Source organism: Plasmodium falciparum (assembly GCF_000002765.6).
Source record: "Plasmodium falciparum 3D7 genome assembly, chromosome: 8".
In the NCBI taxonomy this organism is placed as follows: domain Eukaryota; phylum Apicomplexa; class Aconoidasida; order Haemosporida; family Plasmodiidae; genus Plasmodium; species Plasmodium falciparum.
The window spans coordinates 550,001-574,197 of NC_004329.3; the positions used below are offsets into that span (position 1 = coordinate 550,001).

Consider the following 24,197-nt stretch of genomic DNA (forward strand, 5'->3'; position numbering starts at 1 on the left):
AAATTATGATAATCTAGTTTATGATATAAAAAATTATTTAGAACAAAGATTAAATTTTCTTGTATTAAATGGAATACCTCGTTATAGGATACTATTTGATATTGGATTAGGATTTGCGAAGAAACATGATCAATCTATTAAACTCTTACAAAATATACATGTATATGATGAGTATCCACTTTTTATTGGATATTCAAGAAAAAGATTTATTGCCCATTGCATGAATGATCAAAATGTTGTAATAAATACACAACAAAAATTACATGATGAACAACAAAATGAAAATAAAAATATTGTGGACAAATCACACAATTGGATGTTTCAGATGAATTACATGAGGAAAGACAAGGATCAACTTTTATATCAAAAAAATATATGTGGTGTGTTTAAAAAAAAAAAAAAATTCAAATGAGTATACAAAAGTAACAATTCTATATATGTTACATATAAAATATAAATAATATATATTCATGTATATGTATTTATGTATTTCTTTTCAGGTGGATTAGCAATTGCTTCCTACAGCTATTATAAAAAGGTAGATCTAATAAGAGTTCATGACGTTTTAGAAACAAAATCGGTTTTGGATGTTTTAACAAAAATAGACCAAGTGTAATTTACAAAAGGAAAGTGCAAACATGTGATTAAACATATATATATATATATATATATATATATATATATATATATATATATATATATTTATTTATTTATTTATATATATATATTTGTTGTTCTTTTTCCTATTTTACATGCTCATTATATGTCAAGTACTCTAATGGTTTAGTGATTTTATAAAATTATCAAAAGTGGACTATTACGAAATAAAAATACATTTCTTTATACACATATATATAAAGAAACATACATTTTTTGTCCGTAAGTATTATAATAACTTACAATTTATTTCAATAAATATTTTTGTAATTATAACATAATATAATATATATTTATTTATTTAAAAGTTTTTTTTTTCTTCTTTCATAATTTCTTTTTTTTAAACTTAAAAATTATTAAGTGTTAAAATAAAATGTACCAAAAATATATTCATAAAAAGGAAAGTGTACGACGTTTATTGAATGTATATATGAAATAAATAAATGAATTAATACATAAATGTTTATATATATATATATATATATATATATTGGATAACACCGATTTTTATATTTTCTTATCCATTTTCTTGGTAATATGATCAGTCCTTATTTTCATTTTCATTTTCATTTCCTGACTGGTTCAAATGATTTTTTACGGAATTCTTTTTTTTTTCCTTCGGTGTACATGCAGTCAAATTAAGAGGTAAATGACTATGAGATAAATGATAACATTCTTTTGATTCATAGACAATTATAGGAAAGGAATCATATATATTTTCCTCATTAATATTAATTGAATATATATTATTAAGAAATGAAATAAATTTTCGAAGAGAAAGAAAACTCATTATTTTTGGTTTATTTTGCATAAATGTATTACAATCGATTACAACTATATCATATACATCATCACAATTAAATATATATATACCATATGGATATTTAATTTTTATTATGATATATAATTTGAAATAATATTTTTGCATATCTTTTTTTTCATTCGCATTAAATTGTATAAAATTTGTATTCTCAATAATATTAATTAATTCATTTAAAGATTCTTTAAAATTACTTGTCTCTATATTTTTTATTTCTTTTAAAAATTTTAAATTTTCTTTTTGTATATGAAATGCTTTTTTCATATCTTTCTTAGAATATAAACATTCCAAAAGTATGGAAAGTAGTAAATCTTTATTTCTTTCTTCATATCTGTACATTTTTAAGAAGAAGTTGAAAATACAAAATTCGGCTTCCTCATGGTTTAGTTCTAGGTTAAATTCGTGTGCGCATTCACACCAGTCTGCCTTCAAAAAAGTGGGTTGGAAAAAAAAAAAAAAAAAAAAATAAATAAATAAATAACAAATAAATAATAAATAAAATAAAAAATAAAGTTATAAATGTGTAATAACAGACATAATACATACATATATATATATATATATATATATATATATATATTTATTTATTTATTTATAATTTGATTTATTTGGTTTTACGTGGGGGTTAAAATAGATGGAGTGAAGGGAAACCTCCTTAATAGTATCTACATCTTTTTTAAGAATTTTATCGAACACATTATAATAACATTGACCATTATCATTTTTACTATAACCATCTGAATAATTTTTTTTTAATGTTATATTTTTTCTTTTATCCTTTTTCTTTAATTCATCAAAAAAATTTATACAACAAAATTCAAATTGATTATATATATAAGATAAAAAGTTTCCACTAAATACGTCTTTTTCTTCTTTTTTTATTTCATCTAAATTATTTTCTTCATCTATATCAAAAAAATCGTTTAGTGGACAAGCTGAAGTTTCTGACATTTTTTTGTCGTTTTCCACAAATTAAATTAAAAAAAAAAAACTAACCTGTGTAAAAAAAATGAACTTACAATATTGCATTTTTTTTTTTTTTTTTTTTTATTATATAATTATGACTACAATTATTAAATGAATAAATATAAATATATACATAATATGTATCATATATTAAGTATATAATAAAATATTATATACACGAACATCATTTAATCAACTAATAATAAACACAATAATTTTTTCTTTTTATTTGTTCACTTTTGTATATATATACATATATATATATATATATATATATATATATATATATATATATACATGTAAATATGGAAAAGTGTTATATTTCTATATAAAATTTATAGTTGTTATACAAAAAAAAAAAAAAATAAATAAATAAATAAATAAATATATATATATATATATATATATATCATTTGACATAAATTTAAATAACAACATTATTTTCCAAAAAAAGAAAAATATATACCTATAAAAATCAAATTTATCCTTTTAATAACCAGTGTGCAATTATTAGAATGTATACATTCATGTGCACGTATATGTAAACATATATTCTTTATACTTTAAAAAAATTAAATAAAATAATAGAATAAAAATATATTAAATGAATACATATAATAAAATACAAATATATATATATATATATATATATATATATATGTATTATTTTTTTTTTATTAAATTATAAGTATATGAAAATATATTTTACCATCATAATATTTAGACTCATTCATATGATTTTTCAAATATTTCTACCTTAAATGTTCATTTATGTTTTTATATATATTCTAAATTGAAAAATAAAAATGTACACATGTAGCATACCATAAGAAAACATTTTCAATATTGTAAACATATAGAAATTCAAGGAAATAATATATATATATATATATATATATATTTCATATTAGTATAAAATACGTTTTGGTAGGAAAAAAAAAAAAAAACTCATATGACAAATAACTACTGGAAGAAATAAGTAATCAAAAATTTACATTAAAAATTATATTGAAATACGATTAAATATATGGACATAATTGAATTCCAACTGGTGCACCAGTAAGATTGAAAATATTGGAAGATATATATTTTAATATAATGTTTTATTTTATATTATTTTTATTGTCCTTTTATATATATTTTTCAGAAACGAAATGACCTATAATAACATTATTATATAAAAAATATAAATTACTATTCATTAACATCCAATTATTTTAATTTTTTTTGGTATATTTTATCTTATATATAAACTGTTATATTTTAAAAATTCATTCAGAGAAAAAAAAAAAAAAAAAAAAAAAATAAGAAATTAAAAGAAAAGAAAAGAAAGAAAGGAAAAGATTGTATTTCTTAATTTTTATTTTCCTTTTGTATGTCTTCATTTAGGTAATATATATAAAAAAAGCCATTTCATATAATAACCTATTAACACTTTCAAAAATAAAATATATATATATATATATATAATATATGAACACATTTTTAAAAATATTTTAAACTTTTCGTGGGTAAAGAAATATGTATGAATAATATTACCCTTTCTTGTTGTATAATATATATATATATATATATATATATATATATATAAATATTTTTTCGTTTTTGGAAAAATAACAAAACTGTGTGCATATATCGAACAATTGGAACTAATAAAAAAAAAAAAAAAAAAAAAAAAAAAAAAAAACCTGATAATTACAAATTGTATTTTAAACGTATACACAATAATGATCCTTAAGTTTTTATAATAATTCATTGTGATAATTAAAAATATTCCGTAATATTTTTTATAACTTTAAGGGATAAATAATTTCAAATTGTTCGTCCTTAATTTATTTTAATATATTTTAATATTTATATGATATCATAAGTACACAAACATATATATATATATATATTTATTTATTTATTTATTTATAAATATACATATAATTTAAAAAAAAAAGTTATCTTTCGCTTTTCATCCTAATTTTACATGAAAGGGTGATGCACAATGGACATTGTAAATATAAACTTTGAAAGTGGATGGAAGATAATAAGGGAAGAGGCTATTGAGAAAATTGAGAAATATTTAGAGAATGAACATATTGAGAAAAACAAGAACTTATTTAGTGCTACAGAATATACAAGACTGTATACAGTAGTATATAATATGTGTGCTAAGAAAAATCCCTTTTGTTATTCTAAAGAAGTTTATAGAAAGTATGGAGAGAGTTTATCCATGTATACTATAGATAAAATAAAACCATTATTAAAAAATAGTGATGAATTAAATAAAACGAAAATATTAATTGATGCTTGGTTTAAATATTCTTTTTATACGAAATGGATGAATAAATTTTTAAGATATTTAGATCGTTATTATGTAGAATATAATAGTTCTTTATGTCTTAGTGCTTATACAAAAAATATTTTCAAAATAACATTATTTAATGAATTAAGAGAAGATATAAAAAATATTATTTATGAAATTTATAATAATTTAAGATTACAAGAAGAAATCGATCAGAAAGAATTATTTTGTAATATTGTAGAATTATATAAAGAATTAGATAACGAAAGTAATGAAAAAATGTATGAACATGATATAGAAAAGAAAATCGTTGAAAATGTAAATAATTTTTATAAAAAAAAAGCAGAAGAATGGATAAATGATTACCCTTTTGATGATTATATTATATCTATTGAAAATGCTATTGAAAAAGAATATGAAAAAAATAAATCTTTAAATTTAAATGATGATACATGTGAAAAAGTTACTAATATTATTGTTAAAATATTAATATATGAAAAATTAAATACACTCATAGATAATAAAAATAATATATTTCATTTATTAAAAAATAATAATCTGAGTTCATTAAGAAGAACATATATATTATTTTCCTATTTTCCAGAAGCTCTTACAGGATTAAAAAAAATTATAGGAGAATATATCAAAATGGAGGGAAACGAATTAAAAGACAAATATGTGCAACTATCCAGAAAAATGCACATGTCAAAAAATGTAAATAATATGCAAAATGTTGATGATAATACTATGGAGGATAACGATAATTATATAGACATAAGCAACGACGATAATAATAATAACGACAACAGCAATAATAACAATATCATGAATACAGAACAGAATGATGATATTATATTATGTGATTATATTGAACAACTAATTAAATTACATAACCATTATGATAATATTTTCAAACTATCCTTTTTTAATATATCCAATAAAAATATCGATCCAAATTTCAACGAATGCTTAAAAGATTATTTCGAAAGTTTTGTAGAACATGAAGATGAATATTTTAGTACTGTTAAATTGTTAGTAATATATACTGATAATATATTAAAACGAGATCTTAATAATGAAAACAGCGTTGATGAAAAACAAAAAATACATATGAATAAAGAAGAAAAAAATGATGAACAAACAAAATTCTTGATGAAAAAAATGTCAGAAATTGTAGAAATTTTTAATTATACTAGTAATAAAGAAACATTCTTTGAATATTATAGAGTATATTTGGCTAATAGATTAATTAATAATATTTATATTTCATTACATATTGAAAAGAAATTTATTGAACAATTATATTATTTATGTGGTTCACAGTATACATCCAAATTAGGAGGTATGATACAAGATCTAATAAATAATACAAATATGAATAATAAATTTTATGACCATATGAAAAATGTATTCAATAACAATGAAATTGTAAATAATAATAATAATAATAGTATATATAATGATCATTTTTCTAATTATCATAATGTTAAAGATTTTTTTTCCGTCAAAATATTAAATAAGGGTTACTGGCCTACATTAGAAAAAATACACATACAATTAAATGAACCATTTAATAAATATATTCAAGTATTTGAAGAATATTATAAATCAGAAAATAAAAATAGGAAACTAGAATGGATATATGAATTAAGTGAAGTTATTCTACATTATGAATTTAATAATATTCTTTATAATTTATATTGTAATGTTGTTAATGCACAAATATTATTATTATTCAATAAATATAAATATATTAATTATGATATTGTTAAAAATGAATTACAAATAGATCTTAAATCATTTACTGACCATATGTATACATCCTTTTATCATTTTAAATTGATTACTTCAAATGATCAAATTCCAGATTGGACTAATTCTAATTTTTATATAAACAATAATTTCTCCTACCCAAACAAAAATGTATACATAAAAAAAACTACTGCACTGTTATCAAAAGAACATGAAAAGACAAAAGAAGACCGAACTATGGCAATTGAAGCTGCTATTGTTAGGGTAATGAAAATGCACAAGAAACTTTTCTATGACCAAATATTTGATTATGTCAAAAAATCGTTATCTAGCTTTTCTCCGACAAACCAAGTAAATATATAAAAATAAAAAAAATAAAAAAAAAAAAATAAAAAAAAATAAAACAAAAAATAACAAAATCATAAAATAATAAAACAAAAAATAATAAAACAAAAAATAATAAAATAATAAATAACAAAATCATAAAATAATAACACTTTATTGTTAATCTTCCTTAGATTTATTATATATATATATATATATATATATTTATTTATTTATTTATTTATTTATTTATTTATTCATTTATATATATACTATTTAATTTTTTTCGCATTCCTCACTTTTCAGGTTATTGAAAAAAAAATCGATCTGCTGGTTGAGAGGGAATATATTCAAAAGGAAGAGAATAGCCAAATTTATGTCTACATACCATGATAATATTTTAAAAAAATAATTTTATAAATATGTAAGGAAATACAAAATTAATAACATATGTGTATCCTTTTGTTAATTTATTTTATGTTAATACCGTCTAAATTGAGCACAAGGAAAGTATGAACAAATAAGACGCAAAGGAGTCTTTAATTTTTTAAATATTTTATTTATTTAGTTTTTTGTTTTTTATTTTGTGTCCTATAAGTATTGAAAAAGGTTATCAATATGTACATATTTTTTTATTTTTATATGTTTAAAAGGATATACACATATATATATATATATATATATATATATATATATATATATATTTTAATATACAGTTTAATACTACATAATGTACTATCAAATATGAAACATTGTAGTCATATGATAATTTCCTTTTTGTATTTATGGATGTACATAATATGTTTTAAACATTAACCAAAAGTAAAATAAAATATATATATATTATTATTATTATATTATAACTATATCCTTTTAAAAATATATGTTTTGAAGGTAAAAACGAAAAAAAAAAAAAAAAAAAATTTATATATATATATATATTTATTTATTTATATATAATAATTATAAATTGAAACAAAAAAATATAAATATATAAACAATTTAATAAATATGAGATGTTTGTTAAAATATAAAAATATTTATTATATATATATATATATATATAATACGTCAAATTTTTGCATTATTCAAATATTCAAATATAAAAAAGAGTATACCATTTTGTAAACAATTTCTTAATAAGTGCATATTAATACCAGTATAATATGATCGGATACCTTCACATTTAAAGATATTAAGTAACACTTTATAAAAACCATAATTTTTCATTTGAACTTGTTGTCTCATTTTAATGGTATATAATGGATACGTAAAAATGATTGCAATATATTTGGATAAGGCTCCATATAGAAAAGGTAAGAATTTATTTAAGACATCTGATGAAAAATGTATATTTTTATTTTGTAAGATATTATTTATATATTGTGAACTAAAAAAATGTGTCAAATATTCATATGTATAAAATTGTAATGCTACATGTGGTGTTAATAATAAAGATGCTAAAAATCCTTTATAAAAAGAAAACAGCTTTTCTTTTTTATATATACTATAAACAAAATGAAAATAATTCTTATATTTATAAACAGCACTTACATTATTTTTATTTTCTTCTCTTTTGAATATATGTAATATTTCATTTCCTGATAAAGGTCTTTTTGAATATAAAATATGTTTATTACGAAATTTTTTTCGAAATGTTGATAAACATTTCTTTGTTAAATGTTTTCTTTCAAAATTAGACAATGCATAATATTTATATAATGTATAATTATGTATCATTTTTTTTTGTAAAGTTTTATTTGAACACATATGATTCGTTTTTATGTAAGAAAGATGATTATATTTATAAACTGATTTAATATGTTTGTTATATATAAAATTATTTTTATATGTCTTCATCAAATTATTATTAATATATCTTACTTTTTTATAGTTACCATGTATTTTATTTTTTGGATTTATAATAAATAGGGATATTATATTATATATCATTTTATAATTAAATATTTTATTTCTTGGAGAAAAGATTTTATAATGTTTACTTAATATTCTACTTTTATAATTTATAAATTTATAATTTAAATTTATTGTACATTCTATCTTGGTTTTAATAAGCCATATGGGATGAAGGAAAAGAACACTTATAATTGAGCTTATACTACTGGTTAGAATATAATAATTCATATTTATATTATTTTCATTTTTATTATTATTATTATTATTATTATTTTGATTAATATTATTGTATATAATATATTTTTCATTTCCTATATTATTTATTTCATTCGTTATTTTATTGTTATCATTAATATTATTATTATTATTAAAATTTTGAATTATATAATAATTTAAGGTGTCATAAATAAATCGAAAGGTACCTTGAGATACTCCGGTAGTAATTAAACTTGCTAGCAATCCACGATATATGCTTTCGAATTTTTCTTTTTTCAGTATATACAATAAACTATATTTGTTATTATAATAATATGGATATGAATTTTTATAAACTCGATATATTTGTTTACGTGTCCTTATTGTGTCCAGTGGATGTAATACACATAAAACAACAGCCGAAGATATTATAAAATTTAATGTTCTTGTCTTTACAATTTTTGCATCACCATTTTCTTCAATATTATAATTTGGACATTTATTCTCATCATTTTTTTGACCTATCTTCAAATAATTCATTAAATTATTTACAATATTATAACCTTCATTTTTTATGTCCATATTATATTGTTCATTTACACTTTCATTTTAAAAAAAAAATTAAACTATACATATATACATATATTTGTATAAGTATATTTTATGGAATTCATATTAATTGTACATTTAAAGATAGATGAATAAATAAATAAATAAATAAATAAATAAATAAATATATATATATATATATATATAATTCCGTGTGTAATTAATTTATTCTAAAAATATACATAAATATCTTAAAAGATAAAAAAAAAAAAAAAAAAAGCAACAAAAGGTAGGAAAAGTCCAATATTTTATTTTAAAAGCATATTAATAAAAATTAATCAAAAAAAATGAAAATGGAAATATATGACATATTTTTTTTTTATTTCAGTACATCATTCCTGATAATTCTCTTCACATAAAAAAAAAAAAAAATTAAATAATAATAATAAAATAAAATAAAATATATTTCAAATATGATATAATTTATAAATTAAAACATTATACAAGATATTTTAATACATATAAATATCTTAAGATGATAATAAATTACGAAATGGTTCACAAAAAGAATATAATTTTTGTAAAAAGAAATTTTTATATATTTCACATTATTCTTTTATTTTAATTATTATTATTTTCTTTTTTATATTTTTTCTCCTTTTCTTACGGATTCATTGTGCACATATATATATATATATATATATATATATATATATATATATATTCAAACCCAAAATATGCTTAGTATTATATTTGTGTGACCTCATATTTTTATTTATTTTATTATTTTTTTTTTTTGCAATATTCTTAAGATTGAGCTACAGATTTATATATAGAAAATCTAAAAGAAATATATATATATATATATATATATATTTATTTTTTATAATATTTTGAATATCTTACAGGTTTATATATTTTAAATATAAAATTATATATTATATATATATATATATATATATACATAAGTATATATTATATATGAAGTATTATTAATTCATATATTAAAAAGAATATGATATAATAAAGTTATATTTTTATTTATATATGTTATATCATTTTATTTAATTAAAAAGTAAAATATTATGTTATGTATATATATGTTTATGTTATTTATTAAATATTTGATATCTTTCTAATATATTTATATATATTTATATTTATTTATTTATTTAATATCCATTTTTGTTATAAAATATTTCATGTTCTTATTTTATAATGTTATTTTTTCTTTTTATGAACATGAAACGTTAAAGCCAACTAATATTGCATGAACATTATTGATAAAAGAAAAAATAAAAAAAAAAACAAAAAAAAAAAAAAAAAAACGAAGAAAATGTATAATTACAAATTGTTGTTTCATGCTTTTATATATGGTATATTATCTTTTATAAAGATATGTTATGGAAACTATGCATCTTATTCAAATAATACTTATTTAATAGGTCACGTGAATAATATTATACCTATACCAAATAAATTAGATAATTTAATTCTTCTTTCGAGTTATGATGGCGTTGTAGGATTATTAAATTATAAAACAGGTATGTAAAAGTATAAATCATACAATATATTTAAACAAATAATTAAATATATACATATATTTATATATATATATAATATATTTGCTTAATCTTTTTATTTGTTTAATTTCATTTTATTTTTGAATTATTAGGCAAATTGGAACTTGCTAAATATCATAGAGAATATGAGAGTGTTAAAAAACTTTATGGAGACGATAAATATGCTGCTGCATTAATTTACAAAAATAATTATGGGAGTGACTTAAGTGAAGATAATATTGTAGAAGAAGAGGATATGTATAATTATATAAATGTATATGATATTAACAATTTTTATTTGTTAAGTTCGTTTGAATATAATAACAAGGAAATTATTAACGACTTTATAATAAAAGGACAGAACATATATATTCTTTTAAAAGATAAAATTGATATTGGTAATATAAATGATAATTCAGTAATATCTATTAGTTTTAAAGAATTAAAATTGGATCTAATATATATAAAAATAATAAATGTGAAGGATGATAAAATAATAAACCTATTTTATGTAGATGTAAATAAGAATTCTTATATAGGATCTCTCAACATTTTGACAAAAAAATTGAACAAAATTAAAAAAATAAATCAATTACATTTAACAAACAACACTACTACTACTACTAATAATAATAATAATAATAATAATAATAATAATTATAATTATTATAATAGTAGTATATATAATAATAATGTAGTTATTATATATAATTATGATTACCTATATTGGATTGAATTATTAAATGATGAAAATGAATATTATTATAATTATATATCTATTAAAGACAAAATGGATAAGTCAAAAATATCAAAGGCAAATAATATTAATAAAAATTTTATTACAAATGATTATCTAGAAAATTGTCATGTTGGAAAATATATATGCATAAGCAAAGAAGACAATGTATTAATTTATAATTATGATAATAAAAAAATGAATTTCGTAGAAAAAAAAAATCAGAAAAATCAAGTCATTGGATACTATCTAAATAAAGAAAACGAGAAGGTTATGATTATTGGTGAAGATACTAATAAAAATATATTAATTAAAAAAATTAATAATGATAAAAAAAATATATTATTACAAGAATTAAAAAAAAGTAATAATATATATTATAATCCCGAACTTTTAATTGGTATATATAATAAAGAAGAAAATGTGAATTATTTTTTTAGTATATATAATGATTTAACATTAACTGCATATAAAAATAATAATGTTTATTTTACTAGAGAAGAATCATTAATTTATATTGAACAATTATATTTTTATAATTTCCAACATTTAAAAAAACCTAATAATACCACAACAGGTTTTTATACACCTCAATTTCATATAGCTAAAGAAATAGAAGGCTATATTAAAGATAAATTAAATTTATTTAGTAGTCCATATGTACAAGAATTAAAAAAAAAAAAACAAGACAATTCATTATTACCATTCTTTTTCTTTCATTTATCAAAGGAAGATAAAATGAATTTGTTAAGTATATGCACACTCAAAAAAGATAAAAGTGATTCATTTATAATTAATAAAAAGAAATTAAATAATGAAAAAGATAAATATACAAAGCTTTCAAATCAACAACATATGAATGATAAAAGCAATTTTGAATTTATGAATTCTTTAGTAAAGAATTCTTTTGATAAGTACGCATCAGATTTAAGTAGTAAATATGCGGGTAGTTCTATTATACTTGTATCTACATATAATAATTTCATATATGCTATTCATTTGTATACAGGATTAATATTATATAAAATTGACACAAATGTTTATTTAAAAAATGATAACTTATTTGATAATAAATCTATGTATCGTTTTCCTATAATTACAAATGAAAACAATTGGTCTGAGATAGATAATGCAAAAAAGTTAATATTTTATAATTACAATATTTTTAATAATAATAATAATAATAATAATAATAATAAAATGAAAGGGGAAAAAAATTCTTCTTCAAATATAAATAATACAGATAATAATACAAATATTATATTAAATGATAATAGTGTAATTGATTTGTTTAAAGGGTTTTCTAAAGATACCGTAATTACAATTTTAAAAAATAATAATAATCCTAGTAATAAAAAAGATTCACATATATTAATTTTTGATGTATTAAATGGAGATATTATATACGAAAAGAAAGTAGATTCCTTTTATATTAAAAATTATTTTATTCTTAAGAATACGTTTTCTTTAATAACCCTTGACGAATCATTAAATACAAAAGTAATACATATGTTAAACAATTCACCTGATTTAAATATTAATGATGAAGAACTTTATTTTTATCAAATTAATAAAACAGATAATTTTATACAAGGTTATCGATTAATTATTTCTGATAGGAAAAAAAGAGAAAATATCGATTTAATAAAAACATATTCAATAAATTTAAATAATGAAAATGTAGAATTGTTTTCTAAGTCAATAACAAAAAAAGATATATTTTTTCCAATCAAAATAAATAAGGACGCATCTATTTGTTATAAATATATTAATGATAATATAGTATCTTATATTACTAGTTCAAAAAACAAAACAAATAAAATATATACATTATACATAATTGATGGTATTAGTGGTAAATTATTATTCTCACGAATTTTAGATAAGTATGTAAATCCACCTTTCCATTTAATAATAAATGAAAATAAAATTATATTAAATTATTATCATAAAAATATACATAAAAATGTTTTTCATATTATTGAAATCTTATTAGATAAACCAGATCCTGGTTTCTTTAATCTAATCACATCAAAAAAACAAAAAGTAGTTAATTTATTTGATGAAGAAAATATTGTAATTAATGAAACGAATTATATTATAGATCATAATGTTAAATCATTTAATTTTACAGAAACAAAAAGAGGAATAACGAATAAACATTTATTACTATTATTAGATACTAATAAAATAGCATATTTACCTTTTAGTAATGATAAAAATACAAATATATATAAGAATTTAAATACATTCATAACACATACAGATATATTATATAATTCAAGAGGATTCATATCAAACGAAAGTCTATTAGAATCAACTACTCTCATATTTTCGTGGGGTAATAATTTATATTTTACTTCTTATCAACCCAACGGATCATTTGATACTATTGAAAAATTTAGCTTGTTATTATTATTGTTCTTAATTTTTCTTGTATTTATTGGTACATATATTTCATATAATAAGAGAATAAACAAGAAGTTGTATGCCAAATGGGAATAAACCTAAGCATTCTTCAAATTATATATGTAAAATGAAGATACATACATACATACATACATATATGTACAATATGTTACATATATATATATATTTATAAATATGCTTCCTTATAGCATTTCAACATATTTATATTATATATTTATTTATTCATTTATTTTTATATATATTATTTTCTTTTTTTTTATTTTTTTCATCGTATTCCTTTTTAATTTTTTGTTCATTTTATGTGCTAAAAATATAAAATAACAAATAAGCATTTCATTTAAAACTTTATTTTTTTATTTATTTTTTTTATTTAAAAAAAAAGGTTTTTCGTTATTCTTTTATAAAAGATGTGGGGAAAAAAAAAAAAAAAAAATAAATATAATAATAAGGTAACCTTTATTAAGTCTCACGAACCAAAATAAAGATACAAAAGGGAAAAAAAATCATAATTTTATATTTAACTTAACTTTTTAGAGAGAAAATTCTTATAATTTTAAATTCGTTAAGATGATATTACAACAAAATATATTATTTGTATGTTAAAGATGCTTTTATTAATAAAAGAAATATCTTGAAAATATATATTTATTAACTATTATATTATATTATATTCCCAATAGTATATAAAAATACAAAATTTTAACATTAAGAAAATGAATTCTTTTTATTTATTTTTTTTTTTTTATTATATTATTGTATAAATACATAATGAATTAATATAAGTAATTCGAATTATATTTTATCTAAATTTTTAAATATAGATAATTTTTAGATAATAAATATATATAATTTATTTATATTTAAGAAACATACAAATATATAATAAAAAGCATTTTAACAAAAAAAAACATATATAAAAAAGAATATATATTATAAATATATTAATTTATATGTTGTTTTTTTATAAATATAATTTTATATAGAATTATTGTTATTTTTATTTTTTAATAAATAAAATAAAATTTTTTTTTTTTTTTTTTTTTTTTAAAGGAGAAATTATTGAAAATAAGAGATGTGCTCTTTTTTATTTATTTTTATTTTGTTATTTATTTATTTTATTTTTTTTTTTTTTTTTGAGATATAAAAAGAAAAAATTAAAAATAAAGAAAAACATACATATTACATATGTATATATATTTAACGCATATATGATAAATTTAATAATAAATAATGTGCCTTCCTATTATGAAATATATAATATCATATGTATAATATATTATAAATATAATAAAATACAATATATAATACAATAAATATAATATATACATAATTATAATAATATTATATTTATAATATTTTATTTTTAATATTCATGTATCTTATAAAATAATAAATATACTTTTTTTTATTTTCTCATTTGATATATGCATACAAAATAGGAAAAAAAAAAAATATATATATTCATATATACATAATAAAATAATATAATATATATTATATATATTATATATATATATATATATAATATATATATATATATATATATATATATATATTATTTCATATTATAAATTATATATATAATAATATCAACAAGATAAAATATTTTATTTTTTTTTTTTTATTAAATTTTTATATATAATAAAAAAAAAATCTTATTATTATAAAAAAATCTTAAAAAAACAAAAAAAAAAAAAAAAAAAAAAAATATTTATTGTAAAAAATATAAAAAAAAAAAACAAAAAAATATCTTAATTTAAAAAAAAACAAAAAAATATCTTAATTTAAAAAAAAACAAAAAAATATCTTAATTTAAAAAAAAACAAAAAAAAAGGATTGTATTTATATATATATTATATATATATATTTATATATTTTAAAGTTTATATATTTATTATATATGATATTTATATATTAATATATTAATTTTCTTGCATATGAAAATCAAAAAAAAAAAAACAAAAACAGTAAATAATTCAGAAAAATAGAAATTATTAATGAAAGATATATATATATATAATTTTTTGTATAAATGTTTATGGAAGTAAGAATATGTAAAAATAAAAGAAAAAAAGAAAAAAAAAATTATATGTATACAATAAAGCATATACGAAAATGTTTTTATATATATGAAAATTGAATATATATTACATATTTTTATTACCCATTATATTTATATTATTTGTGTATATTTTTTTGTATTATTATATAACCACTATTATATAAAAAAAAAGTAAATTTATCACAAAGTATATATATATATATATATATATATATATATATTTAATATATATATATATTTATATATGGGGATATAATATTAATTTATTCATGCCTTCATATATTATATACATATATATATATATATATATATATATATATATAATTCTTTTTCTTTTTCAATTTTACAGGTAATAATATTAATTAAGAAAACAATAAAAAAAAACACAAAAAAGGAAAAAAAAAAAAAAATATTGTTTTTTTTGAAAATATAAAAAATAACATAAAAAAAAGTAAAAAAGAAAAAAAGAAACTTAAATATTTTGTGTTAAGTTTTTTTTTTTTTTTTTTTTTATGAATATAATATTATACATATATTTGTCATAAGAATTTTTACATATATATTATATTTTTGCATATACAAAAGGATATTTATAGGTATGAAAAATAAAAATTTATAAAAAATTTCATGTGTTGAAATAATATAAAATATTAAAAGTGTGCGCTATTGTGTTAATATATTATATATATATATAATATATATATATATATATATATATATATATATATATTTATATTTATATTTTTTTGTTTAGTACATTATATATTTATTTATATTAAGTGTAACTATTTCAATTAATAAAAGAATATAGTATAAAAATGAACTATATTTATTTTTAAGTTTTATCAAATATATATACATTTAATAAATTATATCTTGTTATATTATATATATATATATATATATATATTTTTTTTTTTTTTCCCCCCTATTTTTTAGAGAATTTGAAAATTTACAGATGAGTATTTATTTGCTTTTTCCTATTTATTTTTGAGAACATTTAATACTTATCGTTGTTTTAGATGTTCAATTTAAAAAGGGAAATTATATTTTAAATATTCAATTGTGATTTGGTTTCTTTTAAAATATATATATATATATATAATAATTAACAAGTCACATAATAATTATTTAATTTTTTTTTTTTTTTTTTTTTGTATAAATATAAATATATATATATATATATATATATATATATATATTTATTTATTTATTTTAATTATATTAAAGTATATATCATAAGATTCAAAAAAAAAAAAAAAAATAAAAAAAATAAAAAAAAAAAAAGGAAGCACGAAACGAAAATATAATAAACAGTCAAATAATCAAGCTATAACAAATATATTAATAATTAAGGAAAAAGAAAAAGTACATTATATAATAAATAGAACAATAAGAAGCAAGAGCAAGAAAATATATCATATGTAAGATAAAAAAAAAAAAAAAAATATATATATATATATATATACATATATATATTTAATATGCAAATGAGGAAGAAGAAAAGTCCTAAAACACTTTGTAAAATTAAATGTATAAAAAAGTAATAACATATCATACATGGATGAGAGAACGAAAATAGTTGACGTGTGGGCAAATAATTTAGAAGAGGAGTTTGAAAGAATACGAGATATTGTTGAAAAACATCCTTATGTTGCAATCGATACAGAATTTCCAGGTATAGTAGCACGGCCCACGGGAAATGTCTTAGATTATAATTATCAGACCATAAAATGTAATGTAGATTTATTAAAAGTTATTCAGTTAGGTGTAACCTTTTCCAATGGGAAAGGTGAGATGCCGAATGTTTCGACATGGCAATTTAATTTTAAGTTTGATTTAGATAGTGATATGTATGCACAAAATTCTATAGATTTTTTAAAATTAAGTGGAATAAATTTTGAAAAACATCAATCATTAGGTATAGAATTATTACACTTTGGAGAAGTTATTATGTCATCTGGTTTAGTTATGAATGAAGATGTAAAATGGATATCATTTCATGGTTGTTATGATTTTGCTTATTTATTAAAAATATTGACATGTTCAGCTTTACCTCACAATGAAGCAGCATTTTTTGAATTACTAAACGATTTTTTTCCATCATTATATGACATCAAATATTTATTATTAAATTTAAATATCAAACAATTAAGTAGAACTTTCTCCCTGCAAAAAATTAGTGAAATCTTAAGTGTTAAAAGAATAGGAAGACAACACCAAGCGGGTTCAGATTCATTAGTAACTTGTAAAACATTTTTTAAATTGATGGAAATGTATTTTGATAACAAAATTGATGATAAAAAATATTCAGGTATTATATATGGATTAGGTTCAACAATTAAAAATTATAACCCTAAATTAGATGATCATAATAATAATAGATATCACAACCATCACAATAATTATAATAATCACAATTATGTAAAAAATAGTAACAATAATAATAATAATAACAAATATAATAATAATAGTAACAATAGTAACAATAGTAACAATAATAACAATAATAATAACAATAATAATAACAATAATAATAACAGTAGTAACAATAATAATAATAGTAACAATAATAACAATAATAATAGTATTAATAGTCATCATAGTCACAATAATAATAATATGCTCATGAATGCACCAAATAATAATCCAATGAGTAATTATATTGATGCAAAAGAATATCATCCAACTGGGTTTAACAAAGAGATTCCAAAATTACATAATAAAAATGATGTGATGTTTCATATGTATGCAGATAACAATCAAAATAGCTATAATAACATTTCTTCAAATATCAATAATATACACGGTACTAATAATTATATAACAAATGCTATATATAGTAGTGATACAGTGAATAATTATGTCCTTAATAAATTTGTAAATAACTCACCACCTTCTCCATCTTCTTCCCTTTCATCACCACCACATCCACCTCATCTTCCACACCCACCACAATTATTAAATAATACAGTTAATAAAAATGTGAGATTATCATTAAATACGAGTTCATATATGAATAGTAAAAGCACCGATCCAATAGGTATCAACAACCACAACAATAATAATAATTTAAGTAGTTCCAGTAGAAGTTATATGGCATCATACCCTAGTAGTGGAATTAAAAACAGCTTGGATACATCAAAAATTATGGGACCTATATATAATGATATTCCAAGAAATATAACAGGTAATTTGAATAGCGATTTAAATAATATTGCCAACGAAAATATGATGAATATAAATGGTCTAACAAATGGTAATAATTTATCACCCACTTTAAGTGCAAATAATGGTATAATGAGTCCCAGTTTGTCGAATGCAAATAATGGCTTATTGAATTTAAACAACACAAACTTAAACAATAGTATAAATAACACTATAAATGGTTCTTTAATTTTGGGAGGGATGAATAATAATGGGCATACGAATAATAATATTAATAATAATCATAATAATAATGGTAATGCTATAAATATGAATATGAATGGTATGGGTATAATGAACAGCAGTATGAATATCAGTGGGTTAAGTACTAATTTGAACATGAATAATTTATATGGGGATATCAGAAGTTTGGGTGGTAGCACATCGAATATAAATTTGAACAATATAAATAGTATGAATGAATTAAATAATCTAAAGAGCGGTAGTATAAGTAATATAAGTAATTGTGATGAAAATATGATAGGTTTAAATAAAAATATTTATTCAACAAACAATGGTCCTTTGATTGGAAATATGATAAATAATAATGTATATAACGCAAATATAAATTATAATAATTACAATTATAATAGCATCAACACTAATAATAGTAGTAATAATTCATTTTTAAATAGTGTGAATTATAATACGGCTTATGCCCATGGAAACAATCCATCAATATCACCCGGGGGAAATAATAATATGAGTACAAATAATTATTATTCAATTCAAAATAAATATAGCAATTTTGGTAAATATTCATCAAACCTTAATTATGTGAATCCATTATCACAAAGTATAAATGAAGTTAAGTCAATGGCTGGTGAAGATTATTGTGATATAGATAAAAGAAGTATAGATAATTTAGGTAGTAGTAAAAATTCATTTGCAAATAATAAAAATCTTCTTGGAAAAATAAATAATAATAATAATAATAATATTATTAGTAGTAGTAGTAGTACGTCGCATCATATTAATTTTAAAAATACCATATCGAATAATAATTCAAACATAAACAATAATAATCTTAATATTAATAGTACTACTAGTGTTCATCCTATGAATAATCCAAATATGAATGACACGAACAATTTGAATATCAAGAGAAATATGAAAAATGAATCATTTATAAGTGACCTGTCAACAAATAAAAATGAATTAAATAATATGGGAGATCACGTTGGTATGGAGAACTTAAATATGTTAGTACAAAATATGAATATCAAAAGAGATGAAAAATATAAAGATGAAAAAATAAATAACAATAATAATATGAGTAAAAATATGATGTTAAATTTGAATAATAATTCATCTATTTCAAATGTAAACAATTTAAATAATATGATGAATAGTAATAATGATTTGATAAAGAATAATAATACAACATATATGAAAAATATCAATATGTCTATATCAAATATTAATAATGGAGTCACTAATACTGTTTTAAATACTGACCTAAAGGTATCTTCGAATTTGAATCAAAACGGTATAAATGTAACGAATTCGACAACATATATAAGTGCTAATAGCCTTGATAATAATAATAATAATAATAATTTGAATAGTGGTAATAATATTAATGATCATGGGAATAATTCAGGTAAGGGTATAAATCATACAAATCCAACCATTATAAACAATGATAATAAAATTAATGTAGCTAGTCATAATAAAGGTAATACTTCTATTGATGGAAATTGGATTAATGGACCAATAAATAATACAAATAGTAGTAATAAATATAGTGAAGGAAAAGATAAAGATGCTAATACTGAAGATAATAAAATAGGTTACAAAGCAAATGACAACAATAACAACAGTAGCAATAACAATAGGAATAATAATGGAAAAGTTCTAAGCAATAATAAAAACTCAAATAAAGGTAATAATAAGAACAGCAAAAATAAAAGTAAGAATAATAATGACCCGAACAAGAAAGCATCGGGTGATAATTTAAACGAACCTGATTATAAGGAAAATAATATGAATAATAATAATAATAATAACAACAATAATAATAACAATAATAATAATAATAATAACAATAATAATAATAATAATAACAATAATAATAATAGCAACAATAATAATAGCAACAATAATAATAGTAACAACAATAATAATAGTAACAACAATAATAATAATAATAATAATAATAATAATAGTAACAATAATAATAATAATAGTAACAACAATAATAATAATAATAACAATAATAACAATAATAATAATAATAGTAACAATAATAATTACAATAATAGTAACAATAATAATAATAATCATAGTACCCTAATTAGTAATAATGATAATACTATTGTTAGTAATAATGACAATGAAGATAATAGTAATCATACAACTAACAATAATGAACAGGATAAAGATGATAAAAATAATAATATGAAAACTGAAGGTAATCATTCAAAATTTTCCAAGCAACATGGGAACATGAATACAAGAAACAAAAATAATGATAAAAATAATTTTGTAAATAATAGTAACCTTGTGAATTCTAATGTCGAAGATGTAAACAATTTTAATAATATAATTAATCAAAGAAATCATTGTAATAAGAACTACATAAATTTTATAAAAGAGGACCAACAAGAAGTAGATCAAAAAGAATTACATGCATCAAATATATCCCATATGTTAAATGAAGACAATTCAAATGAGATTATGGATAAAAATACATCATATAATAATCCCTATAATAATAATGCTAATTATTACAAATCAGATAATATAAAATTATATAGAGGTTTTGAAAAAAATAGTTCTCATCAATTAATATTAAAAAACAATTTCTCCAATAATAGTAATATGACAGAAAATGAAGGAATTATTATGCATGATATGAATAAAATGAATAATCCTAATAATGCTGATATATTATTGGGTAATGAAAATTTACTAGGTATTAAAAATTTGAATAATTATATGAATCCAAATGTTCATAATACCGAAAGAAATAATGAACTCAACAACAATAATACCAATATGATAACAAATAAAAAAAATGTGAACAGTTGTAATAATGATATGTTACATAAACAAATTAATAATTTTAATATTATTAATATAAATAAAGTACATAATAATATATCCAATTCTTTATTTAGCAATAATATGAGTAATTATAATGTAGTAAGTGAAAATGTGAACATAAATAATAATAGTAATACAAATAATACAGCAAATAATAATTTTATGAATAAAAAAAATAGCAAAGCAAATTTAAATGTATTTAATCAAAGCTTAATAAATAACTTAAATTTAAACCTAAATAATTTTTATCTTAATAATGAAAATTCATTTAACAAAATTAATATGAATTATAGTAATATTAATAGTACCAGTTACTATTTTAATACCAATGATAATAATATGAATAATACCCAGCATTATTACAGTTCATTTATACCTGAACATTTTGCTACAGATAAAATAGTTACTAAACAAAGTTCTGAGAATAATAATAATATTAATAATAGTAGTACAATGTATAAAGAAAAAAAGGAAGAACCGAATCTAAACTTTAAGGAAAAAAATTTTGTAGACAAAAACCTACCAACAGAAAAATACCCAGGAGCCGTATTGGAAACAGTTGATAATAATTTTGGATATCCAAATTATGAGTACAAAACTAAGGACCATAAATATTTTTATGATAACTAAAAAGGAGCAAATACAAAAAAATGAACAAAAAAAAAAAAAAAAAAAAAAAAAAAAAAAAAAGAACTCACACATAATAATGTATATGTATATATATATATATATATATATATTTATATTTATTTATTTATTTAAATAAAAAAAGAAAAAAAAATTGCATATACCCCCAAAAAAAAAAAAAAATATATCTATTGACAGTTATGATAGACCCACAATATTTTTATGAATTTTATACCCATTTGGCATAAAATGAAGAAAATTCGTATTTGTTTTTTTTTTTTTTTTTTTTTTTTTAAATAATATTCATGCAATTTTTCTAAGAAAATTTTTTTTTTTTTTTTTTTATGTATAATGGTACATATATATATATATATATATATATGTATGTAAAAATATTTGTAATTGTTGTATGATATGTATATATATATTTTTTATTATTTTTCTATACCTTCTTTTAATCCGTCTACGTCGATATAAATGAAAATTTTAATATAATAAAATTAATGTACATATATGTATTATATATGCAATGTTGTAATAAATATTAATAAAATGTTTATAATATTAATTATATAGTAGGAAAAATATTTACATTATTTTTTTTTTTTTGCATATATTTGGCCATATATTAAAAAAAAAAAAAAAAAAAAATATTTATATATATATATACGTTTATTTATATATAAGAATATCTATTTTTTTTTTTTTTTTTTAAGTAACATTGGAAATTTTAAGATATATAATATATACACATTATATGCATATATTTATATATATAAATCTATTTATGTGTCTTTTATTAATTTACATTTAATATACAGGATCAAAATTATAATTTTTTTTTTTTTTTTTTAAAGAAATGTATAATTAATCTATAAATAAAATATTATATGTATATATAATATAAATTACTTTACATTCCAAACCAAAAAATATGTATATAAAATATATATATATATATATATATATATATATATATATATATATATATGTGATAATTTTTTAAATTATTCTTTTTTATTTTTTTAATTCTGTCATTTGTGGAAAGAAAT

The 24,197-nt window shown here is 17.9% G+C and overlaps 6 protein-coding genes across 7 annotated transcripts in view; 4 read left to right on the forward strand and 2 right to left on the reverse strand.

The window, feature by feature from the left end:
* The window catches only part of PF3D7_0810800 (hydroxymethyldihydropterin pyrophosphokinase-dihydropteroate synthase), a gene marked incomplete at both ends in the record, with an annotated part of 2,417 nt that extends 1,801 nt beyond the window's left edge, over positions 1–616 (forward strand). The window contains 2 exons of the mRNA XM_001349382.1: positions 1–380; positions 501–616. The exon at positions 1–380 is cut by the window's left edge and continues 1,489 nt beyond it. Coding sequence (XP_001349418.1) covers positions 1–380; positions 501–616 — 496 coding nt within the window. The remainder of the gene's footprint in view (positions 381–500) is intronic.
* A 582-nt stretch (positions 617–1,198) lies between these two features.
* On the reverse strand, positions 1,199–2,428 carry PF3D7_0810900.1 (conserved Plasmodium protein, unknown function; the record flags this gene model as incomplete). 2 transcript variants are annotated; one of them, XM_001349381.1, is made up of 2 exons in its annotated part: positions 1,199–1,903; positions 2,096–2,428. In XM_001349381.1, the coding sequence occupies 2 exons, from the start codon at positions 2,426–2,428 to the stop codon at positions 1,199–1,201; spliced, it is 1,038 nt and encodes a 345-aa protein (XP_001349417.1). The 2 variants fall into 2 exon arrangements, with proteins under 2 accessions (XP_001349417.1, XP_024329063.1); XM_024473160.1 differs by having other exon boundaries at positions 1,867–1,899.
* Positions 2,429–4,436: 2,008 nt separating this feature from the next.
* Positions 4,437–7,205, forward strand: PF3D7_0811000 (cullin-1, putative; the record flags this gene model as incomplete). Its single annotated transcript, XM_001349380.2, has 2 exons — positions 4,437–6,839; positions 7,119–7,205. The coding sequence occupies 2 exons, from the start codon at positions 4,437–4,439 to the stop codon at positions 7,203–7,205; spliced, it is 2,490 nt and encodes an 829-aa protein (XP_001349416.2).
* Positions 7,206–7,883: 678 nt separating this feature from the next.
* PF3D7_0811100 (mitochondrial carrier protein, putative) lies at positions 7,884–9,506 on the reverse strand (the record flags this gene model as incomplete). Its single annotated transcript, XM_001349379.1, has 1 exon — positions 7,884–9,506. The coding sequence occupies one exon, from the start codon at positions 9,504–9,506 to the stop codon at positions 7,884–7,886; it is 1,623 nt and encodes a 540-aa protein (XP_001349415.1).
* Positions 9,507–10,743: 1,237 nt separating this feature from the next.
* PF3D7_0811200 (ER membrane protein complex subunit 1, putative) lies at positions 10,744–14,276 on the forward strand (the record flags this gene model as incomplete). The annotated part of the gene is made up of 2 exons (XM_001349378.1): positions 10,744–11,017; positions 11,149–14,276. 2 exons carry the CDS (start codon positions 10,744–10,746, stop codon positions 14,274–14,276), a joined length of 3,402 nt encoding a protein of 1,133 aa, XP_001349414.1.
* A 3,547-nt stretch (positions 14,277–17,823) lies between these two features.
* PF3D7_0811300 (CCR4-associated factor 1) lies at positions 17,824–23,148 on the forward strand (the record flags this gene model as incomplete). Its single annotated transcript, XM_002808792.1, has 1 exon — positions 17,824–23,148. One exon carries the CDS (start codon positions 17,824–17,826, stop codon positions 23,146–23,148), a length of 5,325 nt encoding a protein of 1,774 aa, XP_002808838.1.
* Between the last annotated feature and the right edge of the window lie 1,049 nt (positions 23,149–24,197).